Source organism: Bos javanicus, chromosome 1, assembly GCF_032452875.1.
Source record: "Bos javanicus breed banteng chromosome 1, ARS-OSU_banteng_1.0, whole genome shotgun sequence".
NCBI lineage: Eukaryota > Metazoa > Chordata > Mammalia > Artiodactyla > Bovidae > Bos > Bos javanicus.
Genome location: NC_083868.1, coordinates 115,237,476 through 115,265,082, shown reverse-complemented (window position 1 = coordinate 115,265,082; position 27,607 = coordinate 115,237,476). Strand labels below are relative to the sequence as shown.

At 38.8% G+C, this 27,607-nt stretch overlaps 1 protein-coding gene across 44 annotated transcripts in view; it reads left to right on the top strand.

Moving 5' to 3' along the window:
• The window catches only part of MBNL1 (muscleblind like splicing regulator 1), a 221,859-nt gene extending 212,555 nt beyond the window's left edge, over positions 1-9,304 (top strand). For 40 of the 44 annotated variants that reach the window (XM_061418241.1, XM_061418161.1, XM_061418497.1 and 37 more), the window contains 2 exons: positions 2,901-2,975; positions 5,883-9,304. In XM_061418241.1, the coding sequence (XP_061274225.1) occupies positions 2,901-2,957 (57 nt within the window). In that variant the 3' untranslated portion in view covers positions 2,958-2,975; positions 5,883-9,304. Of the gene's footprint in view, positions 1-1,801; positions 1,866-2,900; positions 2,977-5,329; positions 5,729-5,882 lie in introns of those variants that run through there. The other 4 variants (XM_061418320.1, XM_061418261.1, XM_061418188.1 and 1 more) reach the window with 2 other exon arrangements.
• Positions 9,305-27,607: the final 18,303 nt, after the last annotated feature.

Genomic DNA, 27,607 nt, shown 5'->3' with positions numbered 1-27,607 from the left:
ATTGAGGTCAGTGGGGAATCGTGTGTCCGTGAGGGCTGTAGAGGGTGCTTTAATAGCATGGGGTTTCAAAGATACCTCTTGTTGGCCTACACATTCTTTCTATGATGAGCAGCAGAATGCTTTTATGCCATTTATAAGTGCTCCAAAGTTGTCGCAGCTCCATTTCTAAAGCTACTAAAATGATAATTACACAAGCAATTCTCAGTTGGTCTCAAATCAAAATCATGCAGGTATTTTGACCAATCGAAATTATATCAGGTAGTGTATACAGATATTGAACTACAGTACTGTACACCTGAAACTTACATAATAAAAAGTAATTTTAAAAATATAGGTGATTTTAAGGGTTTTGTTATAAGCATTGGATATATATATATATAGTTTCTTGCCTAAATTCTTAATAAAAAGCAAAACATTTAAATGTGCTATATATGCCACAAACAACCACTCTTGTAAATAGAGTTTGTTATAAATTCATTAGTTTTATTTGATAAGCAGATTGCATACTCAAAATAAGTTAAAATAAGTGTTCAAGTTTTGATTCTCAGTGATTTAAGTGAAAAAATAAAATTCGTAAGTGCTCTTATTTCTGTAACTACTCAGCATAAATGTTAGAGGGTTATGAAGGAAAGAAGAAGGCACCAAGTATAGCAATTAGAGTCATTCTGTGCTCCATACAAGTCTACATGGAGTGACAAATACACAGGGTTGTTTTTTAAGTAAAAGGAATATGTTTCAGAAATTTAAATTTCATAATGTAATTATTCAAAAGAAAATAATTGTTAAAATATTTGAAATTTAAAATCTGCATGGATTCAGCCAGCATTTTTAGCTCCTGTTTAAAATTATAGTCTAGAAAATACTGGTTGAATCAAAATCAAATTTATATAAAGTAGTTTTTGGCTTGAAAGTATAGATAGGTTTGTTATGAAAGCAAGTTCAATAGGGTTATCAGCATATGAAATATCTAGAGTCCAATCAAATTTCACATGATTCACAGACCAAGTTAAATGCAACCAAATGAATCTCAAAAACAAAACAAGCAGTATCAGATGGGTATCGATGTGTTGCCCCTTTAAATGCCATTTGAATGTGCAGTTATCACTATAAGGAGGAGCCAGCCTTGTTTCTGCAGTACGCCATGTACCATTGAAGAACTATAAACTATAAATATAGTCACTAAAAACTTTCAAAAGCAGCATGCCAAAGTGGATGTATTTTAAAGTTTCAGACAAGCTTTAAACATTTCTTGGCAAAGAATCATTAGTTTTTCTGAAGTTTGTCAAAATAGCCTTGGATTTTTACTAACACATCAGACTCATTTACAAGAATGCTAGATTGTGCATATGTGGCATGTTAGTAATCTATGGTGGAAATTTCTTAATGGATTCAATGCAATCCATTTATGGTGCAGTTCAGTGATGCTGCACTCTCTTGTGTGTACCATGTATGACTATAGAATTGCTGGTGTAAGCAGAACTACAGCAAAGCAAATTTCAACATGCCCTTGGCCACCTTGGTTGTAGGGGACACTTTACTTTTTGCATTGTGCTGTGACCATTTCATGCATAATCTTGGGTCTTCATACTGTTTGACAACCAGAAGAAAGAAAAGGGAATGGATATATATATACACACATATATTATATCTACATATACATACATATGTATATGCCTACAGTACATTAGCGATGCTGGAAATAGCTGATGCCACAAAATGCAGCCTGCATGCATGCAGAAGTTTATAGCTGGCCCTTCATCTGCATCGATTGGTGTTGAAGGTCCTTGGTATGTTTCGACAGCCCCATCCTTGATGCTTCTACACTGTTGGGTGCAGCATCCTGTCCTGCAGCAGCAGGAAAAATGGTATGAGAAGCTTCATTATGCTTGGAGCACATTTTCGTGCCATTTGCCAGTGCTGTAAATTGTGTAAAGATGTCAGCTGAGAAATGGAAATAAAATAGAGACATACTAATTTACACTCCAGACTGTGGATTGTAATACGTTGAGGTAGTTAGTCTAGGACATCTAGATGGAAACAGCAACAAAATGCCTTCATGTATGCGATTTTACTCTTCTCCCATCAACCTTGCTGAAATGAGATTAGTGCCAGTTTAGAGATGAAGAAACCTAAGTATAGAGTAATAAAGTGCTTTGCTCACGTTTACACACCCAGAAATGGGTCACTAGGGGTTGAACCTGTGCTGTGTTGCCTCTCCCCGTATAGCAGTCATCATTCTGGGTAGAGAAGAATTGGGCTACAGGAAAATGGCTGTTGGGATGATTGAAACAAGTCACCTCTATATTGGTTCCTTATTGTGTTTCCTGTCAAGTTTTGTAATTTTCTTGCCCATTTAAAATGCAATAAAATGTGCAATCAGGATTCAGGAATATGTTCTAAAGTAGACTTACATGCTTTTATACGGTTCTTTTGAAATACTCCTTTACAATTATTACCTGGTATTTTTAACTTGGAAAAAAATGTTAGATACCATAAGTTGAATGAAAATGTAGAAATTGGTTGCACAAAAATAGGCAAGACCTTGCCTACTTTGCTTTCTAGAATACGGAATAACTGAAACCACAGGCGCGTGTGTGTAGGCCAACAAAAAGGGCTTCTTTTCAATTACTGCTCTGCATGAATTTTTGATAGTTTTACTTCTCTTACTTCCTAAAAACTGATAACATTTATAGAATAGTATTTAACACAAAGATTTTAAACAATGAGTTGCTACTTTGGCATTAAGTTTACATTAACTTACTGTTATGTTGATCAGATAAGGACTGTCACCTCACAGCTGAATTTCACTTTCTTAAAAAATTTAATATTAAGATGTTTTCATCTCTTGGTTGTTGGCTTGCTTGCATGGGTCATTCATTAAATAATTTTTTATTTGCTAGATACCCATAATATCTGCCGAACATCTGACTAGCCACAAGTATGTTACCCAGATGTAGAATTTTCATCACTAAACAGTAAGTTCATTATGTAATATTGGGTGTATATTCATGGTGTTTTTTTTTTTAAGATAACAATTATGTAATGCACTTAAAAAATTTTGCAGAATTCAAAAAAATGTACTTATATAGAACTCACGATTTTATCTTAGATGGGTTATGAGGAATTTTAATGTATGAATTTATAAGAAATATGCTAATGTCATTTAAATATGCATAATACTGAGGATATATACATTTTAAAAAATTTTGTACTAGAAATAAGCACAATCGTGAAGGGAAAATACAGCTTAAAACTAAATAGAAGGTATAGATCAGGGACTGGCAAGCTTTTTAAAGATGAGATAGTAAATACTTTTGGTTGTGTGGGCCATAGGGCTACTCTGCCGATATAGCATAAAAGCAATCAGAGACAGCTGTGTCCCAGTTAAACTTTATTGGTGGTGCTAGTGGCAAAGAACCCACCTGCCAATGAGGAGACATAAGAGACACAGGTTAGATCTCTGGGCTGGGAAGATCCCCTGGAGGAGGGTATGGTAACGCACTCCAGTATTCTTGCCTGGAAAATCCCGTGGACCAAGGAACGTGGTGGGCTATGGATCATAAGGTCACAAAAAGTTGGACACACACAAAAACAGGCAGTAGTCAGGATTTAGCTTACAGGCAATAGTTTGCTGATCCCTGGTATAGGTCAGCATTTATTTTATTCAAAAATTGTCTTGCTAAATCCTAAATGAGAACATGTATCCAGTTCACCCCATGCTTCACCACATCAGGGTCATTAGGATATAAAGAGCCTAATTTAAATATATTCATGCATTCATATTAGGAGAAGGCAATGGCACCCCATTCCAGTACTCTTGCCTGGATAATCCCATGGGCAGGGGAGCTTGATAGGCTGCAGTCCATGGGGTCGACTGAGCGACTTCACTTTCACTTTTCACTTTTATGCATTGGAGAAGGAAATGGCAAGCCACTCCAGTGTTCTTGCCTGGAGAATCCCAGGGACGGGGAGCCTGGTAGGCTGCCGTCTATGGGGTCGCACAGAGTCAGACACAACTGAAGCGACTTAGCAGTAGCAGCAGCAGCATGCATTCATATATGCACACACATACACACACACGCACACATCTACCTGGATATTTGCTCAAATAGTTTGAAAGTCTTATAGTTTCTTTTCAGACACACTGACTTGCAAAGATGACCATGTTTCATCCTTTTAGATCATGTTTTATTCTTAAGTATTCATTCAAGTTATCTACCTGCTCAGAATTATATTAGGTATTTCTTTTTATATTTAAGAAGAGCTACAATGCTTAAAACTGAATCTGGTAAATAAGATGAGTGATCATTCTTTCTTTGTTGCTTCTTTTCATTCATTTATCTGTGCATTAACACATTTATAAATGATTTTTTGTGTTATCTACTGTGTGTTAGTTACCAGGTCGATGAAATAAAGATTGACAGTCAGTGAGATGATGATGGAAATTTTAGCACTCTTTATTAAAATAAGAGAGCTTTGAACAAATTCCTCTAGGAACAAAGATGAAGGAGCAGATCTTCCTAACCGAGTCAGAAATTAAGTGAATTTGAACAGTAAAGGTTGATGCAGAGAGAAAGGAGATATCAGAGCCTTATAGAAGAAGGGACAGGATGTTGAATCAGGAGATGGTGTTAGGGAACCAGTTCAGAGGCCCTTGCAATAATAATCTATAGGAAGAGCTTGTCAGAGGATGAACTCATAGAGAAGAAAACAGACACAACTTGAAATAAAGGAATGATAAACTCAATCCGAGATGCACCACCAAAGATGTGCTGCAATCATGAATTAAATTACTGAAACTGATTTCTATTTCATAAGCTCTCTCAGTGCAGTTCTAATAATAAGGTTTATTATTCTGTATAATGTAATAGTACATCACTTTGTAGTATGTAGAGTTCTTCTTTAGACATGTTAAAACCACATTTCAAGCTTTTATGGTCAGTTGGGTATGCATATATGTAAACAAGTTCTGTTTCTTAGCAATAATCCAGGTTCATAAAAAATACAAAATGGCTGTGGAGTTCATCAGTTAGCAAAACAGTAGATTTGTCAGTATTGAAACTCAAGCTCTTTAAGGTTCTGTTTATTTAACAAATACTTACACATTTTCATGAGAAGCTGCGATATTTAGAATGGTTTTTGAGTGGAGCAGAATGGTGATTTTTTAAATTCTCAAGTTGTATGAAAGCATAGTTGAATATGTAAAGATTCTATGGGAACAAATTTCATGTAACAGCTGGAATTATTAAGTCACAAGTACATTGTAATATCAGTTCAACCTGAATTTGTCAAGAGCATAAGGAATGATTTTTCTTTTTCTTGCCTTTAGGAGAAAAAATCCAAACTGCAAATTATCCAAAGCAGTCACTTAGAGTATCTTCGTTTTTTTTGTTTTTTGGTTTTTTTCCGAACACATACTGTGCTAATCAAGCATTCACATAGAACAAATTGTGTTTAATAGGACTGTTTCATGGATTTTAATTTTGTGGGCCAAACCATTACTTCTGAAACCTATTAAACTTTAGAAAGAAGTAAAGTGAGTTGTAAATTCTGTCCCACAATGATAGTGCTAAAAGAGCTCTGCTGTATCATGCCCCTTGATTCTGCAAATGTATTTTATACTTTAAGCTGTGTATTGGCTGATATTTGTTCAGAGACTACAATTTTATGAAGCTGTGAGTGTCATTTTATTCTCAAAGAGACAATAAACACATTTTGGTCCTTTGTACCTGCGATGTGTTTTTTGTTTTTACATGAAGGTGCTGCTATTCCTGTGTTCACTCTTTAAACCAAGAAATACAATTTTCATGTTGAATGTATTTGAGAAACTGCTGTTAGATATTGTCTGTTTTAACAGAAGGTTATCTCTTTTTCCCTTGTAGATCGTACTAAAGAGGAAAGGACAGTGTGCTTGGTTAGAGTAAAGGACGAGGTCATTAGCCATATTGTATATACCGTCAAGCAACCACACACAAAAACCCCTCAGCCACAAGACATCCACATACTGCATGTTAACCAGAAGAAAAGACAACATGGAAACCCACTGCACACTGTTGCCTATACACTTTGTACATTTAATTGATATTTGTGCTGAGGTGATACTCCTGTCTAAAAGAACAACATTGTCTTTCTTTTCTAGCACAGAGTGATGCATTCAAATATGCAGACCTAATTAGTTTCCTATATATTCATGCCATCTTGAAAAGACAGACTATGGTGTAACCATGACTCTATTATGTATTGGTACGTCTGTAGACCAAGATATAATTTTTTAAAAATAAGTTTATTTCTTTCAAGGTTTACAAATAACAAAGGTGCACCTTGTATTTAAAATTGCCATTATAGATGAGAGCGTGCATGCACAGTCATTTTTGTTTGAGTAATATTTTTAATGTAATAGATTTTAAGATGTGGTGAGGGAGGGATCTGACAGAGATGAATGTGCCAAGCAAAACCACAACTGTGTATCTTTTAAAGCACATCATGGCTTTAAGTACCATGTTGTTAAGGATTCTCATGAAGTGCCATAGACTGTACATCAAATTAGAGTATTATTTCTTCAGTGTTATTGTTTTCAGAGCCACATTTTGTTGCTTATTTGCTAGTACTAATCAGTCAAAGGGCACCATTCTTTTTTTTTTGGAAACCAAAGCTGTCTCAGAAATGGCCGATTTAACTTTACAGTAACAGAATAGACAGCACAACACAGACTCTCTCAATACAGATAAACTCACACATACTGGAGATTATATATAATAGATATATATAAAAATTATTTTAATGCATTGTAGTGTAATATTTATGCCTACTATACTGTATAACATGTTATTCAAAAGGGATATGCCATTTCTGAGACACGATAACAAAAAAAAAGTTTGAGGAAATTATTTTGCTTCTATTTATAGCTCTGTCAAAAGTCAGAAGACTCTAAATGCTTTGCAAAAATGGTTTCACATTTGCTTAAATGCTTCATCACAGTCACATTTAAAATAGTGACTCTAAACAAAGAAGAAAGCAGCACTGTCATCAGATGCATGATAAACCAAAATATGAAAATGGGAAATGTTTAATTAACCTAGTCATTGGGTGGGTTAAGTACATGGGTGAATTTTATATGTGATTTGTTTTGTTTTGTTTTGTTCAGATTTACTGCTTATAGCCTTAGAAAGCCTTTTACAAATTAAAAAAAAATAGATGTGCATTCAGTTTTTAAGAATGGATTCATCCAAAGGAATTCCTTTTTTGTGGTTTGGATGTTGCAGCTAGTAAAGGATATTTTTGCTCTGTTCAGCAGTTCTAAAAATTGCTGAAGTAGGGGCCAGGTCACTGGTAGTTCTAGTATGGAATGGGAGAAGTGAAAGTTCAGTTCTAGAACTTTCCATACTTCCAAGTTTACTGCAAGTTTTTATGCTTGAGAGAGATGCTTTCTAATATAAGACTGATGTGTTGATTTTACTGATTGTACTGTACATCTATTAAAGCCTTAGATTATTACATTACGGGTTGGAACCCATACCAATGTAATTTCAATCGTGTTAAGAGAGTAATGGTGACTCCACATGTTATTGTAGTTAGTTACATTATAGAATATTACTTATTTTTCTTGTTAAAGTGTAGTTTTTCATTTCCTACATTTATTAGATTTCATTTTCTATTAACAATTGAATACCATTTCAGTTTATAGACTCTTGTTTTAGTAGATTTTACCGATGAACTTTTCAAAATACAAAAAAAAAGTAGTTTTTTCCTTCATAACATACTCAGTTTTGAATTACATGTAGTGTCATATGAATATTCGTATTGTTAACTAAATGATTTATATTTTACTGATTTAATATTAAAAGTGTAAGAATGTCAGTCATTGTTAGTTCTTGTCTAGTTTTCATTAAAGAACAAAGATCTTTTATATGGATATCTTATAAATATATAATCATTGCTAAGTAAGAAGTTAAGTTGTTGCTATCGCAACAATCCTGGCAGACAATTGAGTAATATTTTGATGATTTATTTTGTTTGTAATTAGTTATTATAAGAAGATCTAGATCCTAGATATTAGAATAAAATTTATTTTCTACTGTATCCATTTCAAATGTTAAAGTATTGTTTAATATTTTTGAAATCCCTGAATATCAGGCCTTGTTATAAATAAGCTGCATAATCAATAAATAGAACAAGGGACTTTTTGTTGATAATCCAAATACTCAAAGTTTACGTAATGAGAATTATAGCGTGTGTGCAAACTCTTGAGGGTTGATTATGCTGCAATTTAGCATGTTGGAACGTCTAGAGAGAAGGTTGACTTTTTGCACTTCTGTATATAGTCAAAAGAGAGAAACCTGTATAATAGTAAGATCTTATTTTGAATAAAAACGTCTATAATTACAAGGAGTTTTGTTAAGGCTAATAAAATGACAGACTGAGCAAAATTGCTTGCAAAAGTGGCACAGAGTTAGCACTCCATACCCCTTCAAACATGTTGCTTTGCTTTTTTGTGGACAGCTTGTAGTTTGCCAGGATTTTTTCAGCTGGAAAGATATGCCATCCTTCCAAGATCTCATGACTGACAAAAACTCCATTGGGCCAAACCTGCCTGAAGATCATTACCAAAAATAGCAGGTCCTTCAACCATTAAGGTGAAATCATGGATCAGATATTCCTTACATTTTTCAAAAACTACTGCATGTTTAAAACTTCAACAAAACAACAACAAAAAAAAAACGAGAGAAAGAACTATACTAAGGACATATACTATTCAAATCAGTTTCTGCCAATTTCAGTGGTTTACTGTTCACAAAAAAAAAAGAAAGAAAAAAAAATCTTCAAAACAAGTATTGACTTTCACAAAATTTCAACCATAAACAGGCAAACCAAACAGCACACCGTAGCTATAGTTGTTATGTGATTGTTTTTTAATTGCTGTAGGAGCCTGTTCTTTCAGCAGGTGAAAAAGATAAAACACAGTTCAATTTTCACGGTTTTAATTTTCAACTCAGAAGCACTCAAAAAAGCAAATGTGATAATGGGCACTTGTTTACTGAATTAGTGTATCCAGCCTTCACTCCAGCTGGTTATAATGTTGCACTTATCAGCAACCCTACACTTTCATCTGCTGAAAGGACAGGTGTGCTTGGTTTTACTATTATGTAATCACAACTTACTTTCTGCTTGTAGTTGCTTAAAATTATGTATTTTGTCTTGGGCTGCAATTTGTTTTATGCTTATTTTATTATTACTGCAGTAGTTGACTTTGCTGTATGGAAAAATAAAGTGAAATTGCCCTAATAAAACTTCTCTTTCTTAAGTATGTTTGTGTACCTGAGATTGAAGTGTTATTATTTGTGCGCGTTTCATGCATCCATGCGTGTCTGTCTTGACAAACATAATGATATGGAAATTCATCATCATGTGTTAACTGACGACAACCGGGACCTTGACTCTCCTCCCCACTAGCCTCTCATGCCCAAGGGGAAAATCTGAATCATGTGTTGCCACCACTGCCCAGTGCTTTTGAAAAATCTTCTCCTTTCCTCTGACACTTGGAGTGCTGTTTGATGTATTTTAGGTTCAGGAGGGGAGAACTCTTAAGGGGAAAAAAGAAATTCTCTTTATCAACTCCAAATCACAGTCTTTCTGTAAATGAAATTTTATTTGCCTAACTACCCCAGGAGACTGGCACTGGAAATCAGGCAATCTGAGGGAATATTTCAATAATGGAATAATGATGACTTGATTCAGAGGGATAAACGTTTATGCACACACACAGCTGACACACAGGCTGTGAGATGACTCACTCTTGAATGTTTGTGTTTGTGTGTGTGCGTGTGTGAGAGAGCTTTTTAAATGGTGAGTTAAAAATTCAGTTGAAGTGAGACCTGGTCTCCCATATGGCTTTGCATTTTTCAATTTTCACAGATCGTGAAAGCCAAAGTTCCAATGTGAAGAAATTTGCTCATTCGCTGAGTGCTACTTTGTGTGACTGTGGTACTTGGTATTTGGTCAGGGATGGCAAATTCTCCTTTGTAGTCAATGCTTGTTTTCTAAAACCTACTGCAGAAGAAATAAGTGCATTACTTTATAATTAATACAGTTATGGGTTGAGTTTTGCATAGCATTTCTGTTCTTTTCAGTGGACTCAACTAATTCAAGCTACTCAAAACAGTAGCTGCCCTGGGGTGACTGTCTAAAGCAGGGGTTCACAACTTTTTTGAGTAACATCAAAACATCTGGCTCCTCTCCAATTAGTGAGAGTACTTTTGGGTATCTTTTAATTGAAAAAAAATACAGTATCAAAAAGCCATTGTACTATTTTTACTAATCACAACAGCGTATACATGCATCTGAAAAATGGTAATTTAAGATACTCTTTCTCCAGGCGGTACTTGTTCAGAAGGAATTATTACTGCAGCAACCACTAGGGGTCCTCAGCTCACAGGATGGAACCCTGTCTTAGACGTCTAGTTTCTTATTTCATTACAGACCCTAGACATTCATGGAGTTTACACTTTGGAATGACCCTGAAGTTCAGTGACGATCTAAATTTTACTGAGGCACACCTCCATACAGGAAATAGCCACTTAACATGTCAGCGAACCTGTGAACCTGTGGGACAGTCAGCAATGAGATTTTGCTTTTTTTTTTTTTTTTTTTACTCCATTCACTGATGAGTCTGAGGCAGTCACCTTACTATTTGAAATAGTCTACTATATATTCTGGAGAAAAATGTTATTATTCAAGATTTGGAAACTTTTGACAGAACATATCCATTTAAAGTATTCAAAGTCTGTTGCATAACATCATGAAGAGATACAAAAATGAGAAAATGTAGAGATTTAAATGTTAAAGGATTTGTTTTTGACTTCTCTTGACCTTTCAAAACAACACTGGGCCTTGTTGAAGTGACTTTAAAGTGGCCTTGGGCCATGACTGGCCATGGCTCAGCCTCCAGCACATGGTCCTCCCATGGCTGGTCTGTGTTATGCAGCACTTGGGATGGGCAGTAAATCTGAAGCTACTCTCAGACTGTGGCTGTGTGAGGCCACGCAGGCTCACAGCTTCCCTCTCCAAACTTCTTAAGAGTTGGACTCGGTTCTTAAAGGGCCTCAGGTACTCTGAACCCTGCAAAAGCAAAATACAGGTGTGTGCTGGAGCTGACCTGGGCCAGGACGTGGTGAACTCGCCTCCAAAGCCCTGCAGCCAAACACCCTCAGAGTTGCCTGCACTTGCTCTGGACACCTGTCATCCTCAGCTCTTGTAGCCTACCCTCCACCTCCACCTCACCTCCACTGGGGGATGCTGAGGTAACCAAGGTAGCCAGAGCTACTCTTGTGTGTCTTCTGAGAAAGCAGCCCCTTGGTTCTCTTTTCTTGTTGTGCGAGCTGTTTTTTTTTTTAATTCATGTAATATTTTTCTTTTGCTAATTAAATGTTAGGGAAAACATACAGCCTTGCCCTTGAGTGTACTGTTTTAGGGAAAACGGCAGTGGCAGATTCGAACACAGATAAAATCTGCTACTATTAGTGACCTGTTTATGTCTTTCAGAAACAATTTACGGAAGCAAGTGTGATCAGTTTTTTTTTTCTCCCTAGTTGGGTTTCATGATGACAAAACAGAGGATTTCTTTTTTTAACAGATAAAGAATAAACCTGAAGCTTCATTCACAGTGGTGGGGAGCCACTAGGCTGTTATGTAAATTGTAACTGCCACTCAGTCACGTTGGCCCCTTGGTGGAGCCCGGCTGTTGAATCTCTGCCCTTGGAATTTAGCAGAGCCTGATGGTTGGGTTAAACTGTGGCTTCAGGTGGGCCTGTGTGATTCCACTTGCAATGGGCATGGTTCACTGGAGGGAAATTTTTAACTACTGCAATCCCTGCTTGTGCCGTGGTCATAAATACATCACCTAGGAAATAAAAAAGCGTCAGTTGCAAAGCAGGAATAGAGATGCAGACTTGGAGAACACACTTGTGGACACAGCAAGGAAGGAGAGGGTGGGATGAATTGGAAGAGGATCATTGACATATATACATTACCATGTGTAAAGCACAGCTAGTGGGAAGCTTCTGTGTAACATGGAGCCAAACTCCGTGCTCTGTGATGACCTAGAGGGGTGAGATGGTGGGGGTGGGAGGGAGGTTCAAGAGGGAGAGGATATATATATATATATATATATATATATATATATATATATATGTGTGTGTGTGCTTATAACTGATATACGGTGTTGTACGGCAGAAACCAACATAACTTTGTAAAGCAATTCTCTTCCAATTAAGAATAAATGAAAAAGCAGTCACATTCTCTATAGGAGGGTTTCACATTTGTGTGAGTCCTCAGGCGAAAGTGCCCAGCTCATTACATCTTTTCTGGCACTAGACACACAGTTGCTATACAGAAATATCTCCCCCCAACCCCCACCCCCACCCCCCTGCCAAATTATAGGTGAAAGGCAATTGCTTGGACCAGTAAAAATGTGACTGAGATGGCCCGCACAGGATCCATTCACAGGAGACACCATGTTCATAAGGGGTTGTAGAAGCTAGTGCTCATGTGGCCTTGAAGGTCTGGAAATAGCGCATCAGTCAGCAGTGCATGCGTGCACTTAAATGTAGAGCAATGCTGTGCCAAAGAGCCAGACATTTAGCCAAGCAAATCTCCAAATTCCATTTAGAAGAGCACAGAATACAGTAGTCTAGAGGAGAGTACAAACCTCTGGACTAAAGTCATATGGTGAGAATGGCCAAGCTAAGCAGTAAACTAGACCCATAAGATAACATGACTTTAGGTTTAGGCTGAAGGTAGAAAGACATCTGAGGAACTAGAAGTCTGGAGCAGAGACTGAACAAAAGAAGCCTTTGTAATGGACAACTGGAAAACTAACAGTCAAAATCAGGGTGGGGTGAATGTGGCTTCAGTAAACAGCCTCAGTGCTTGCCCTGCTTTGCTTTGCCACTGGGCCTCTTCCTTTCACAGATGCAACCAATTTCCTGACGTGAGCTTAGGTGAACTCTGAAGGTGAACTAGGACATAGTGATATTTAGAGGGTTAAGGAATGAGGCAGAGAGGACAGTTTTGACAAGTTGTGCATGGAAGAGATGAGTACTGCTCAGGGACACCAACATCACTAATGCTGGCTAAGCCACAGAAATAGATTATAACCTCCTTTTTAGGAGGTAACTTTTTATCTTATTATTATTTTTTAAGGTGCTCAGTTGTTTATTTATTTGGCTATACCGGGTCTTAGTTGCAGCACGAGGGATCTAATTTCCTGACCAGGGATCAAACCTGGGGCCCCTGCCTTGGGAGCACGGAGTCTTAGTCACTGGCCCACCACCAGGGAGGTCCCTGAAATGGTTATTTTTAAGAGATGCATTGGAAACTTGCTTAAATTCATAAAAATCAAAGCTACTCATCAGAAATGGCCCTGAAGTGCTGGGAAGGCACTGCAAGTGATTAAAATTAAGGCCTCTGTAATCAGACCATCTGGATTCATGTCAACTTTTAGGCTCTTTGACCTTGGCCAAGCTACACTGCCTCTTTGGGATTCAGATTCCCCCTTCATAAAACAGAAATCACAAGAGAATATTTACCTTGCAGGGTTTTTGAATGGTTCCAGATTGAATTATCCGGGGGAATCTTTTTAAAAAGTATTGATGCTTCCCTCTTCCACCATTCTGATTTAATTGTTATGGAGGCAACTACTGGGTTAACATATAAAATTTTAGATGATGCCTGACATGCAGCAAGAAACTATGATTGCTATTTTATTATTATCCATTTTTCAAATTACTTCACCTAATCTTTCATTTTCCTCCTAGTTCTTCTGTTACACATCCCTTTCAAAGCAGTCATGGAACATACGCTATTTGTGTTGTCTCTAATTCTATCTTTCCTGTTCAGTAGTGAAACTTTATCTTCCTGTTCTTTGCAGCTACAATAGGTCTTGCTCATTGTTGCAAATATAATGAACACTTCAGAAATAGAATCAAGTGCTTTTTGACTCACTCTGAAAATTTTAAATTCATCATCCAGCATGATATGATCACATACCATACCTAATCCATGTCAATTTGAAAGTGACCGTTTAGACATAACTAAACTTAACTATTCGAATTCCCCCTTTATTTAAACAGTGTTCAAGATCAAGTTAGAGAATGGATGCCATAATCATCATGAAATTTGTTCTGTTAAACAAAGTATTTAAAATATTTTATTGTATTAATCAAAATATTTCTAATTATATTTGAGTGGCACTACCATATTTCCTTATCATATTTCATCACAAGTATATTTTAAATGCTTAAATTGACACTGACTCAGCTTTGTAAACACACATTATAAGAATCTAGCCAGGCACCATGCTGGGCTTGAGATGCGAGGCTGAATGGCAAGAACCTCACAGTGTAATGACTAAAACAAGATGTATAGGATCCTGAATATAGGCTGATCTAGTATTTCCTGCCTCCCACATCTGCCTCTAGTCCTTTAACTGAACCACAACATAATTTGGAATAAGATTAAATGAAAATCATCCTATCTTCTTGAATCAATACTATGACTACTCTAATCCTCATCCAACTTATTTTATCCTTAAAAAGTAACCTGACTATTGAAAAAATATTTATGAATAGCCATGTTCATTGCAGCATTTTTTCATAATATTAGAAAACAAGAGCAGTCTTTCAATATTACAATAATTATTTCAATAGTTAGGAAATAACTATTACAAGCTATTACAATTGTTGTTTTTCAGTCACTCAGTGGTGTCCTACTCTTTGTGACCCCATGGACTGCAGCATGCCAGGCTTTCCTGTCCTTCACCATCTCCCAGAGCTTGCTCAAACTCATGTTCATTGAGTCGGTGATGCCATCCAACCATCTCATCCCCTGTCGTCCTCTTCTCTTCCTGCCTTCAATCTTTCCCAGCATCAGGGTCTTTTCTAATGAGTTGACTCTTCACATCAGGTGGCCAAAGTATTGGAGTTTCAGGTTAAGCTTCAGTCCTTTCAATGAATATTCAGAGTTGATTTCCTTTAGAATTGACTAGTTTGATCACTTTACGGTCCAGGGGACTTTCAAGAATCTTCTCCAACACCACTTCAAAAGCATCAATTCTTTGGTGCTCAGTCTTCTTTATGTTATGTATTTAAAAAGGATTTTTAAAAAAATCATTAAGTCACATCAATTCAGTTCAGTTCAGTCACTCAGTCGTGTCCAACTTTGTGACCCTATGGACTGCAGCATGCCAGGCCTCCCTGTCCATCACCAACTCCCAGAGTTTACTCAAACTCATGTCCATTGAGTCGGTGACACCATCCAACCATCTCATCCTCTGTCATCCGCTTCTCCTCCTGCCTTCAATCTTTCCCAGCATCAGGGTCTTTTCTAATGACTTGACTCTTCGCATCAGGTGGCCAAAGTATTGGAGTTTCAGCTTCAACATCAGTCCTTCCAATGCATATTCAGGACTGATTTTGTTTAGGATTGTCTGGTTGGATCTTCTTGCAGTCCAAGGGACTCTCAAGAGTCTTCTCCAACACCACAGTTCAAAAGCATTAATTCTTTGGTGCTCAGCTTTCTTTATAGTCCAACTCTCACATCCACACATGACTTCTGGAAAAACCATAGCTTTGACTAGATGGACCTTTGTTGGCACAGTAATGTCTCTGCTTTTGAATATGCTATCTAGGTTGGTCAAAACTTTCCTTCCAAGGAGGAAGCGTCTTTTAAATTCATGGCTGCAGTCACCATCTGCAGTGATTTTGGAGCCCCCAAATATAAAGTCTGTCACTATTTCCCCATCTATTTGCTATGAAGTGATGGTATCAGATGCCACACAGGAAAGTGATTGTAGTAGTAGGATTGTATGGTTATTATTTTTAAATTTGGGGGGTTTAAAATTTTATAAGTGTCTAGTAAACGATTTTTGCTTTTCATTTAAATTGCTTCATATTTTTTCCTTTTTTTTTTTTTACAATAAATTCATTTATATTGTTTCTTAGATCATGTACCCATTTGAGTATACTGCTGCTGCTGCTAAGTCGCTACAGTCGCATCCGACTGTGCGACCCCATAGACGGCAGCCCACCAGGCTTCCTGTCCCTGGGGTTTGCCCAATTGAAAATATTAAAATGTCTAATAAAACATGCATTTATCTATCACTGTTAGTTGAAAAGCATATAAAATATCTTGCCAGATCAGTGAAATATGTATGTTGTTTTAGGGAAGACTAGTGAAAGGATATTAATAAAATCCATACGAGTATAGTCTTTGGTCTTAATTCTCTAAAATTGTAATTAGTTTTTGTGTGACTAGGTCATCCTCTATTTACATTTTATTCATAGCACAAATTTCTATTTTATTTATTTTTTAAATATAAATTTATTTATTTTAATTGGAGGCTAATTACTTTACAATATTGTAGCGGTTTTGCCATACATTGACATGAATCTGCCACAGGTGTACATGTGTTGCCCATCCTGAACCCCCCTTCCACATCCCTCCCCGTACCATCCCTCTGGGTCATCCCAGTGTACCAGCCCCGAGCACCCTGTCTCATGCATCAAACCTGGACTGGCGATTTGTTTCACATATGATAATATATATGTTTCAATGTCATTCTCCCAAATCATCCCACCCTCGCCCTCTCCCACAGAGTCCAAAAGAATATTCTATAAATCTGTGTCTCTTTTGCTGTCTCGCATACAGGGTCATCATTACCGTCTTTCTGAATTCCATATATATGCATTAGTATACTGTATTGGTGTTTTTCTTTCTGGCTTACTTCACTCTGTATAATAGGCTCCAGTTTCATCCACCTCATTAGAACTGATTAGAATGTATTCTTTTTAATGGCTGAGTAATATTCCATTGTATATATGTACCACAGCTTTCCTATCTATTCATCTGTGATGCACATCTAGGTTGCTTCCATGTCCTGGCTATTATAAACAGTGCTACAATGAACATTGGGGTACACGTGTCTCTTTCAATTCTGGTTTCCTCAGTGTGTATTCCCAGTAGTGAGATTGCTGGGTCATATGGCAATTCTATTTCCAGTTTTTTAAGGAATCTCCACACTCTTCTCCATAGTGGCTGTACTAATTTGCATTCCCACCAACAGTGTAAGAGGGTTCCCTTTTCTCCAGCATTTATTGCTTGTAGACTTCTGGATAGCAGCCATTCTGACTGCTGTGAAATGGTACCTCATTGTGTTTTTGATTTGCATTTCTCTGATAATGAGTGATGTTAAGCATCTTTTCATGTGTTTGTTAGCCATCTGTATGTCTTCTCTGGAGAACTGTCTGTTTAGTTCTTTGGCCCATTTTTTGATTGGGTTGTTTATTTTTCTGGACTCGAGCTGCAGGAGTTGCTTATATATTTTTAAGATTAATTCTTTGTCAGTAATGCTCAAAATTCTCCAAGCCAGGCTTCAGCAATACGTGAACCATGAAATTCCAGATGTTCAAGCTGGTTTTAGAAAAGGCAGAGGAACCAGGGATCAAATTGCTAACATCCGCTGGATCATCAAAAAGCAAGAGAGTTCCAGAAAAACATTTATTTCTGCTTTATTGACTATGCCAAAGCATTTGACTGTGTGCATCACAATAAACTGTGGAAAATTCTGAAAGAGATGGGAATACCAGACCACCTGACCTGTCTCTTGAGAAATCTGTATGCAGGTCAGGAAGCAACAGTTAGAACTGGACATGGAACAACAGACTGGTTCCAAATAGGAAAAGGAGTATGTCAAGGCTGTATATTGTCACCCTGCTTATTTAACTTCTATGCAGAGTACATCATGAGAAACGCTGGGCTGGAGGAAGCACAAGCTGGAATCAAGATTGCCGGGAGAAATATCAATAACCTCAGATATGCAGATGACACCACCCTTATGGCAGAAAGTGAAGAGGAACTCAAAAGCCTCTTGATGACAGTGAAAGAGGAGAGTGAAAAAGTTGGCCTAAAGCTCAACATTCAGAAAACGAAGATCATGGCATCTGGTCCCATCACTTCATGGGAAATAGATGGGGAAAGAGTGGAAACAGTGTCAGACTTTATTTTGGGGGGCTCCAAAATCACTTCAGATGATGATTGCAGCCATGAAATTAAAAGACGCTTCCTCCTTGGAAGGAAAGTTATGACCAACCTAGAGAGCATATTGAAAAGCAGAGACATTACTTTGCTAACAAAGGTCCATCTAGTCAAGGCCATGGTTTTTCCAGTGGTCATGTATAGATGTGAGAGTTTGACTGTGAAGAAAGCTGAGCACTGAAGAATTGATGCTTTTGAACTGTGGTGTTGGAGAAGACTCTTGAGAGTCCCTTGGACTGCAAGGAGATCCAACTAGTCCATTCTGAAGGAGATCAGCCCTGGGATTTCTTTGGAAGGAATGATGTTAAAGCTGAAACTCCAGTACTCTGGCCACCTCATGTGAAGAGTTGATTCATTGGAAAAGACCCTGATGCTGGGAAGGATTGGGGGCAGGAGGAGAAGGGGAGGAGGAGAAGGGGATGACAGAGGAGATGAGATGGCTGGATGGCATCACTGACTTGATGGACGTGAGTTTGAGTGAAGTTGGTGATGGACAGGGAGGCTTGGTGTGCTGCGATTCATGGAGTCACAAAGAGTCAGACATGACTGAGAGACTGAACTGAACTGAACTGGTATGAGTGCAATCCTTCAGTCAGGATACTCTAAATCATCAAAATTGGTTCTTACATATTTATTATAGTATAGTGGAAAAAACAACAAAGTGTGCGGGACATACCTTAGGAAGATTTGCTAGCAAGGTAGGTTTATTAAACAGGGAGATGAAGTGCTTTCCAAGGAGATGACATAGGAGCAGAGACCTGAATGGAGTAAGGCAATATCCACTTCTCTGGAAGTATTCACTTTCCAGCCATCCAGCCTGCTGAAAACTGACTTGTCCCTTCAGCTAGATTAAATGCAACTTCTTTATTGTTGTTGTTCAGTTGCTAAGTCCTGGCCAACTCTTTCATAACCCTATAGGCTGCAGCCTGCCATGCTCCTCTGTCTATGGAATTTTCCAGGCAAGAATACAGGAGTGGGTTGCCATTTCCTACTCCAGGGAATCTTCCCAGGGATCGAACCTGTGTCTCCTGTATTGCAGGAGAATTCTTTACCACTGAGCCCTCAGGGAAGCCTGCCATTTCCTTTCGGTTTAATTCAGTTGCTCAGTTATGTCCAACTCTTTGTGAACCCATCAACTGCAGCACGCCAGGCCTCCCCGCCCAACTCCTAGAGTTTACTCAAACTCATGTCCATTGAGTTGGTGATGCCATCCAACCATCTCATCCTCTGTTGTCCCCTTTTCCTCCTGCCTTCAATCTTTCCCATGTCAGGATCTTTTCAAATGAGTCAGTTATTCGTATCAGGTGGCCAAAGTATTGGAGTTTCAGCTTCAACATCAGTCCTTCCAATGAATATTCAGGACTGATTTCCTTTAGGATGGACTGGTTGGATCTCCTTGCAGTCCAAGGGACTCTCAAGAGTCTTCTCCAACACCACAATTCAAAGGCATCAATTCTTCGGCGCTTGGCTTCCTTTATAGTCCAACTCTCACATCCATACATGACTACTGGAAAAACCATAGCCTTGACTAGATGGGCTTTTGTTGGCAAAGCCATTTCCTTTAGAAGCATCGTTGTCTTCCTTTCTGACACCATGAAAGCCACATTAATTATTTCTTGCTTTACTTGGTTAGAGCTGATTGTTTTACCTCCGCTTAAGTACTTATCCTTCCTGCCATTATAGGAAGAATATCACACATTAGAATCTGCCCTAAGAAAGGTATTCTCTTATCAGGACTAGCAGGTCTTACTCATCTGTGTGTGGCACTCTGTGCCTAGCAGTGGTATTGTATTTAGGAAGTGCTGGTTGAATGTTTGTTTATTTGAATTTTAATTAAATGTATCTCCTATCCTCACTGAAAATGCAGATCAGAAACCTTTTATGGAACTCTGCTTTTCAAGCTATAAAAACAATGCAACCACTGGCTATCTAGAAAGATTGATGGCTCTTCAACGTCTTCCACTGTTTGAAAAATGGAAGAAATGAGCTGGTATTTCCCAGACCACAACTCACTCTAAATTCATTGAAATGTACCACTAAAGAGATTAATTTAGAAAGTGTTTAATTAAAACTTTCCTCCCTCCTGGAATGCAAAAATGTGATTTCTTAACTCATTATCTAAGGAGAAGAGTCTGTAGGAAGGAATATTCTGGTAGGGGTGGTATAACTTGTGAATATACTCTTATAAGGGATTTTTTTTAACTATAGTTAATTTACAATGTTGTGCCTATCTCTGCTGTACAGCAAAGTGACTCAGTTATACCCACAGAAACAAACATTTTTATATTCTTTTCCATTATGGTTTATCACGAGATACTGAATATAGTTCTCTGTGCTATACAGTAGGACCTTTTTTCCTTTTTTATCCATTCTAAATGTAATAGTTTGTCTCTACCAACCCTAAATTCCCAGTCCACCCCTTATAAAAGGGATCTTGGTGAAAGAGAACTACCTTTAGAGTCTTAGTAGATTCTCTAAAGTATTTCTAAGTCTAAAACTGAGAATCTGTTGCTTTGCATGGAAATACCTTTATCATCTGTAGAATTGTTTTTACTTATGCATTTGTTTCTTTTCCCAGGCAGCACAAGCCTGTGTTAATTAACATCAACAGTAGTTCATAGGAGGAACATAAACCATTTACTTGTGAACAAATTATAGAAATTGCAGTGGAAATTGATTTGTACAGAATATACAGCTACAGCCTGAATATTTTTTAATATATTTATCTTGCTCTAATTAGTTGTTCCTTCTTCTTCTTCTCTGTTCCCTTTACATTATTTCACAAGGTGCTGAGCTCTGATCACTATTTTTGGCACTTCTGGTTCCCAGCAGTACCTTCCTTATGAAAAGGTATAGTGAACAATTCTTTCATCTGATGTGACTTAAAAGGGTCTGGGAAACTGTTTCATTCCCTTACAATTTCCCCACCCTTTCACTTGTAATTATTAACCTTTGACTAACAGATAAAATCCTTCATTCCATAGGTAACAAGATTTAAATATTTTAAGAGACTTTTTGGGGAAAATGACTTATATTCATGTTACTTTATTTCTTTCCTCTATCTCATATGCTCTTTTTCTTTTTTCCCCCGTGTTCTTTCTTTGTAGGGAATTTAGAAAATCTAAATTGTGGTGGCTCAGAGGGTAAAGCATCTGCCTGCAATGTGGGAGACCCCGAGTTGGATCCCTGGATTGGGACAATCCCCTGGAGAAGGAAATGGCAACCCACTCCAGTACTCTTGCCTGGAGAATCCCTGGAGAAGCCTGGTAGGCTACAGTCCATGGGGGTCTCAAAAAATCAGACTCAACTGAGCAACTTCACTTTCAAACTGTGCTCCAGGTGGTGCTGGTGGTAAAGAACCTGCCTGCCAATGCAGGAGACATAAGAGATGCAAATTTGATCCCTGGATCAGGAAGATCCCTTGGAAGAGGACATGGCCACTCACTCCAGTATTCTTGCCTGGAGAATCCCATTGACAGAGGAGCCTGGAAGTCTATGGTCCATAGGGTCACAAAGAGTCTGACACAACTGAAGTGACTGAGAGTGCACGCAATCTGTGCCATGTGCTGTGCTTGCCATTGAGAATAATAAAATTAATCCGAATCAGTTTCCATGCTCAAAGACTCCAAAGAAGAGTTGGCAAGATAACGTGCCCACAAAAAGCTGCAATTTAAACTGATAGAGCTGTCCCTTCAGTTGTGTCTGACTCTTTGAGACCCTCTGGACTCTAGCCCCCACCCCCCGGAGTTTTTCTGTCTATGGGATTCTCCAGGCAAGAATACTGAATTGGTTTGCCATGCTCTCTTCCAGGGGATCTTCTTGACTCAAGGATTGAACTCATGTGTCTTATGTCTCCAGCATTGGCAGGCAGGTTCTTTATTGCTAGCGCCACCTGGGAAGCCCTCAAACTGAACCGGCAGACTAAAGGACCACACAGATTGATGCGAGAAAGGAGAGGGCAAGATGGCTGATCTCTAAGCAGCAGTGGTGGAGAAAGAGCCCAGAAGATGAGTCTACGGAATGCAAACTTGCCCTAGTTTACATTTTTCCACTTTCTAAAAAGTGCTGGCCTCGACAAGCTTTATCACGCTCACAAGACAAAGAATACTACTACTATTTTTTTTTTTTTACTACTATTGGGTAATTGCATACCCAAACCTTAAATTCGTAAATCCAAAGTGTGATAATCACCTGCATTTTGGCCACACAAAATCTGATGATACTGTTCCTTTAACTTGACTTGATTGACTTGTTGGCATAAATGTGGCTTTTAATTATCTGATTTGACTATTTAATTCTCTGATTTGCCAGTATCAAGTGCATACCCACCACATAGGTGGGTAAACAGTTATGATATTTTAAAATAGATAGAAGAGAAATTATTAAAACTCTTACTTCTTTGCATTTTTCCAAAACTTTGGAAGACAGGACTTGGTTATATATTAGTCTTATATCAAATATGAATGCATAACTAGGTCTCCACAAAATTCAAACCTCTATTCACTCGTTAGTCTTAGCATTTTATTTTCCTCTAAAGTTCTTATCAGTAGAAAAAGGATTGATTAAGATTTGATTTTATTTTCCTTCTCTGGCTCACTCTTTGGTGGGAACCTTTCCCATAATCTTAATGACAAAAAACTCTGGATAGTCACTGCTTTAGCTTTGTGAATCCGTGAATTACAAATAACGTGTCCTCAGGACTTCTGTGATGGTCCAGTGGTTAAGACTCTATGCTTCCAATGCAGGGGCATGGCTTCAGTCCCTGGTAACTAAGATCCTATAAGCTGTGTGATGGAGCCAAAAACAAAACAGGGCAACACAAAATGTCCTCTAATAAATACAAAAGACTTGAACAAACAAATCAATTATTTTGCATTTTAGGAGTTTCTAAAGATGGTTAAGTAATGAATTACTAGAGTTTAACATTTTTAATTAAAAAAAAAAAACAAATATTTACAGAGGAATTACTCTGAACTAAGCATGTGCTAGCACTGGCCATATGGAGACAAGCCAGTGGAGGACAGTTTAGTTGGTGAGAGAGGTACAAAGACAGTAACATGAGATGCAGGAGTATTTAGTGGATAAGGCAACTGGTAGCAGCAGGTACAAAATATAGCTTAGGGTGTTCTGGGAAGTTCCTCTAGGGAAGTGCCAACAGAGGAGCTGATGTACCTAGGCAAAGAGGTCAGAAGATCAACCCAGGCAGAAAAGGCCACCTTAGCTAAAGCACACAGGAGATGAGAACAAGGCATGAATTGTAAGGCTTTAACAAGCCGGAAGTTATCATCACAGGAAACGTGAGCAGAGAAGGGTCAATGGGAAAGCTGGAGAGAGGGGCTGGAATGGGTCGTAGACACTTCAGTGAGGTGTTTGTACTTTCAGAATGTAGTTATGGACAAATGGGGCCTTCTGGTTGCCACTGACACAAGATTAGGGAAGACAAAACCAGAAACAGTAAAACCAGCTGTTGGTTATGAGACATCACGATGCTTAGAATTAAGATAATAAATTCCTAGGGCCTTCTAGGAAACACTGAGATGGATTAAACATGCAGGAGACTTATTGGGAGGGGGCCAGAAAAAGTGTCAAGAAGAACAGACTGTCCTGTGGACCTGACACCTGTGAAAGAAAGAGAGAAGGAAGGAGGGAAGGGTAGGAGGAGGAGGAGTTAACAGATTTTAACACGATTCCATGGCAATTCCAGCAGGACAACAAGGAGAAACCAAACCAAAGTGGACTATTAAAGAAGCCCTGTGTCTTGCTGTAATTCATCTACTTTTATCTTTTAATTGTATTTTTGTGTGTGTGTAGGGGGTGGGAGGCTTTATTTCACTATGTGTGGGAGGGGCTGGGGGTGGGGGTGCTGGACAGAGGGTAGCAGGCAAGGCTGGAAAGGGCTGCCCCCAAGCCTGTTGGGAAAAAGAAACTGAGGCTGTTCCTGCAGAGACCTAACCCAAGAGGGTGGGGGTGGGAGTGTGACCTGGAGGAATGACAGCCCCCTCCTTCTGGGCTGGACCTGAGGCCCTGTATCTGTAAATGCCAGGTGACTCCAACCGGCTGACCACCAAATATCCCACAAGGGTGCTTGGTCCATCCTGTGAAATAGGGTTTGGGGGAGACTGCTGTTGCCTTTGGGGGCATGGCTCTCTCTGTGGTCACTGCTGCCAGGAACTGACTGCCTCACTTTCCTCCTGTAGGATCTTGGTCCCTTCTCCGCTCTGGAGCAGGAGATCCCCAAAACTTTACTCCCTCCAAAATGGAGGAGAGGGCCAGGTCAGAGAGAATAGTGCATGGGGAGCCTGAGAGACTCTGGGAGCACAGGGTGGAGTCTGCTGTGCAAGGAGGTGGTGGCAGGTGGCAGCCACCCGGGCAGTCAGTTGCCCGCAGAGAGAAAGCCATGCCCCGAAAGCAGCAGCAGTCTTCCCTAAAAGGCTCTTCCATGGGATGGGCCAGGCACCCTTGCCAGGACGCTTGGTGGTCAGCAGGCTGAGGTTGCCCGGCATTTTTGGGTACAGGGTGGACTCCGTGCTCAGCTGAGCGGCATTCTCCTTCACTGGTTTTGAGATCTTGTTGTGTATCATCTTGTTAGAAGGTTCCAGCTTCAGAGGCACCCTCAAGATGAGGATGGACACGCTCTATTCATCTCAGGGGCTTCAGAAAAACACCTTGATGTCACCCTTGATGTCACCCAGGTACTGGAGCAGGAGACCACAAGTGTGCAGGGCTGCACTGTGCTTTAGCTTCAGCTGCAAGGCTGCCAAGCTGTTCAGACACTTCTAGAAATTTCTAAGAAAAAGACTGACAACCCCTTAGGAAAATAAGCAATGGACTTATGTGAGTAATTTACAAACATGCACACACACATATATATGTATAACACACACACACACAAAAGGCTTCACCATGTCTCATACGGTAAAGAATCCACCTGCAATGTGGGAGACCCAGGTTTGATCCTGGGTTGGGAAGATCCCCTGGAGGAGGGCATGGCTCCAGTATTCTTGCCTAGAGAATCCTGTGAACAGAGAAGCCTGGGGGGCTACAGTCCATGGGGTTGCAAAGAATCGGACATGACTGAGTGAATAAGTACAGCACACACACACATATATAAAGGATAACCAATGCAAGCCAAGGCAAAATGAGAGACTACTACAAACCCTCCCAAATGGCTAACAATGAGAAAGTCTGACCATATCAGGTGTTGGCAAGGACACGAAGTAAATGGAACACTCATAAGCTGCTGGGTAGAATATGAATCAGTGGACCACTTCAATAAAAGATTTGGTGTTACAGGAGTTGAAGATCCACATACCCTTCAGTTCAGTTCAGTTCAGTTGCTCAGTTGTGTCCGACTCTTTGCGACCCCATGAATTGCAGTATGCCAGGCCTCCCTGTCCATCACCAACTCCCGGAGTTCACCCAAACTCCTGTCCATCGAGTTGGTGATGCCATCCAGCCATCTCATCCTCTGTCGTCCCCTTCTCCTCCTGCCCCCAATCCCTCCCAGCATCTACCCTTTGACCCAGCAAATTCACTCTTAGGTTTATATCTTGTGATGCCTATAAATGCATCACAAGACATGCATAGAAATGTTGATGGAAGCATTAGAGTTAGAAATAGTCCCAAACCAGAAATGACCCAAATATCTGTCAACACTGGGTTGGACGTGCAGTTGGTGATATACTACAAAAATGGAAGAACACTGAGCAGTTAAGAGAAACAAATCACAGCTTGCATGCCAGAACACGGATAAAATGCACAGAGTGTTGACTGAATGAAGCCAAACATAAAAGAAAGCATATACTCAGTTCAGTTCAATTGCTCAGTCGTGTCCAACTCTTTGCGATCCCATGAATCGCAGCTTGCTAGGCCTCCCTGTCCATCACCAACTCCCAGAGTTTACCCAAACTCATGTCCATCGAGTTGGTGATGCCATCCAGCCATCTCATTCTCTGTCGTCCCCTTATCCTCCTGCCCCCAATCCGACCCCATTTATACAAAATTAAAACCCCAGCAACACTGTGGTGCTTAGAGATGTATACTTAGGAGTTAAAATGTAAAGGAAAGCAAGAGTGTAGACTGTGACTGAGAAGGGACAGCTAGGGTTTTTATAAAGATGTGAGCCATGGTTTATTTCCTGAGCTGAGTACTCATTTTCTTATAATGCACTAAGTTGTACATTTGTGTTTTCTTCTTTTTCTGTATATTCATCATCGTAGTAGTAGTGAAAGTTGCTCAGTTGTGTCTGACTCTTTGCGACCCCATGGACTGTAGCCTGACGCAGTCCTCTGTCCATGGGTTTCTCCAGGCCAGAATACTAGAGTGGGTAGTCGTTCCCTTCTCCAGGGGATCTTCCCGACCCAGGAATCGAACCCAAGTCTCCTGCATTGATGGCAGATTCTTTACCAACTGAGCCACATTTCACTATAAAGAGATAAAAAGCCAGAAAGCAAAAAGGAACAAAATAAATACCTTACTCTCCCCCAAAAGGAACTTATGAGGTAAATTGAGAAGAAAACAGAAATATCTCTTAACATGGAAGGTTCATGCTGGGAAGCCAGAGTTAATTTTAATGGGTATCAACTTTAACATACAAGTTTTTGGATTTTTTTTCCTGAAAAATAAAGCAAAAAAATTTTTTGAGTTACAGAATATTTTTCTTACCAAGAAGTTTTAATAAATGGGAAATATAAGTGTAGAAAGAAATGCTTCACATCTAATTTATGATTAACTTCACATCTGTTTAATTTATAAATACATAAACAGAGGAAAGTATATTCTTCTTCAGTTTGACTATTCCCCTAACACCTAATTAGTATCACAAGTGAGACAGCAGAAAACAGACTTAGGAGAAAGGGTAGAATAATATAAACCACAGCAACAAACCACTTTCCAAAACTACGTCCTCCATATCCAGGAAAACTGAGGACACAAAATGATTTAGTATTTTCTATGATCCAGGAAGCATGAACCAGGCTATTCATGAAGCCTGAAATAGAAATTAATTGCAGAGATATGTATCTTATTTTTCTTTTTTTAAAAAAATACTCAATACATTTTGGAGGCCAAACATGATGTGTATATAAGAATTAATAATCCAGAGTCATAAATCTATGGTCACGTTTATCTCCAAACGTTTGTTTGTCAAGATCACATTCTCAAAAAAAGAGAAATACCCTAGATTGTTCATGCTCACATTTTCTTGATAAACAAGTTTCTTGTTTGGATCCTAAGGTATTTTTTAGGTTGTTTCTTATCATTTTGTTTCTGTACATTTTTTTTTTTTCTTTTTAACCAACTGCAGGAAATGTGGACAGAGTGTCTTTCCAGCAGATGTCAGTGTTGGTGTTTGATGTGATCTAGGAAGTCCTCTAAACCAGACTTGACCTTGAAGATAAGAGAGTACTGTTGATCCTCAGTCTTATGAAGTGTAAAAAGGTATTCTGAAGAATTCTGTTCTTTCATGGGTGGAAAGTATGTGGCTGTAGGTTAGGAAATAGATACGACTTCAACAGTATTC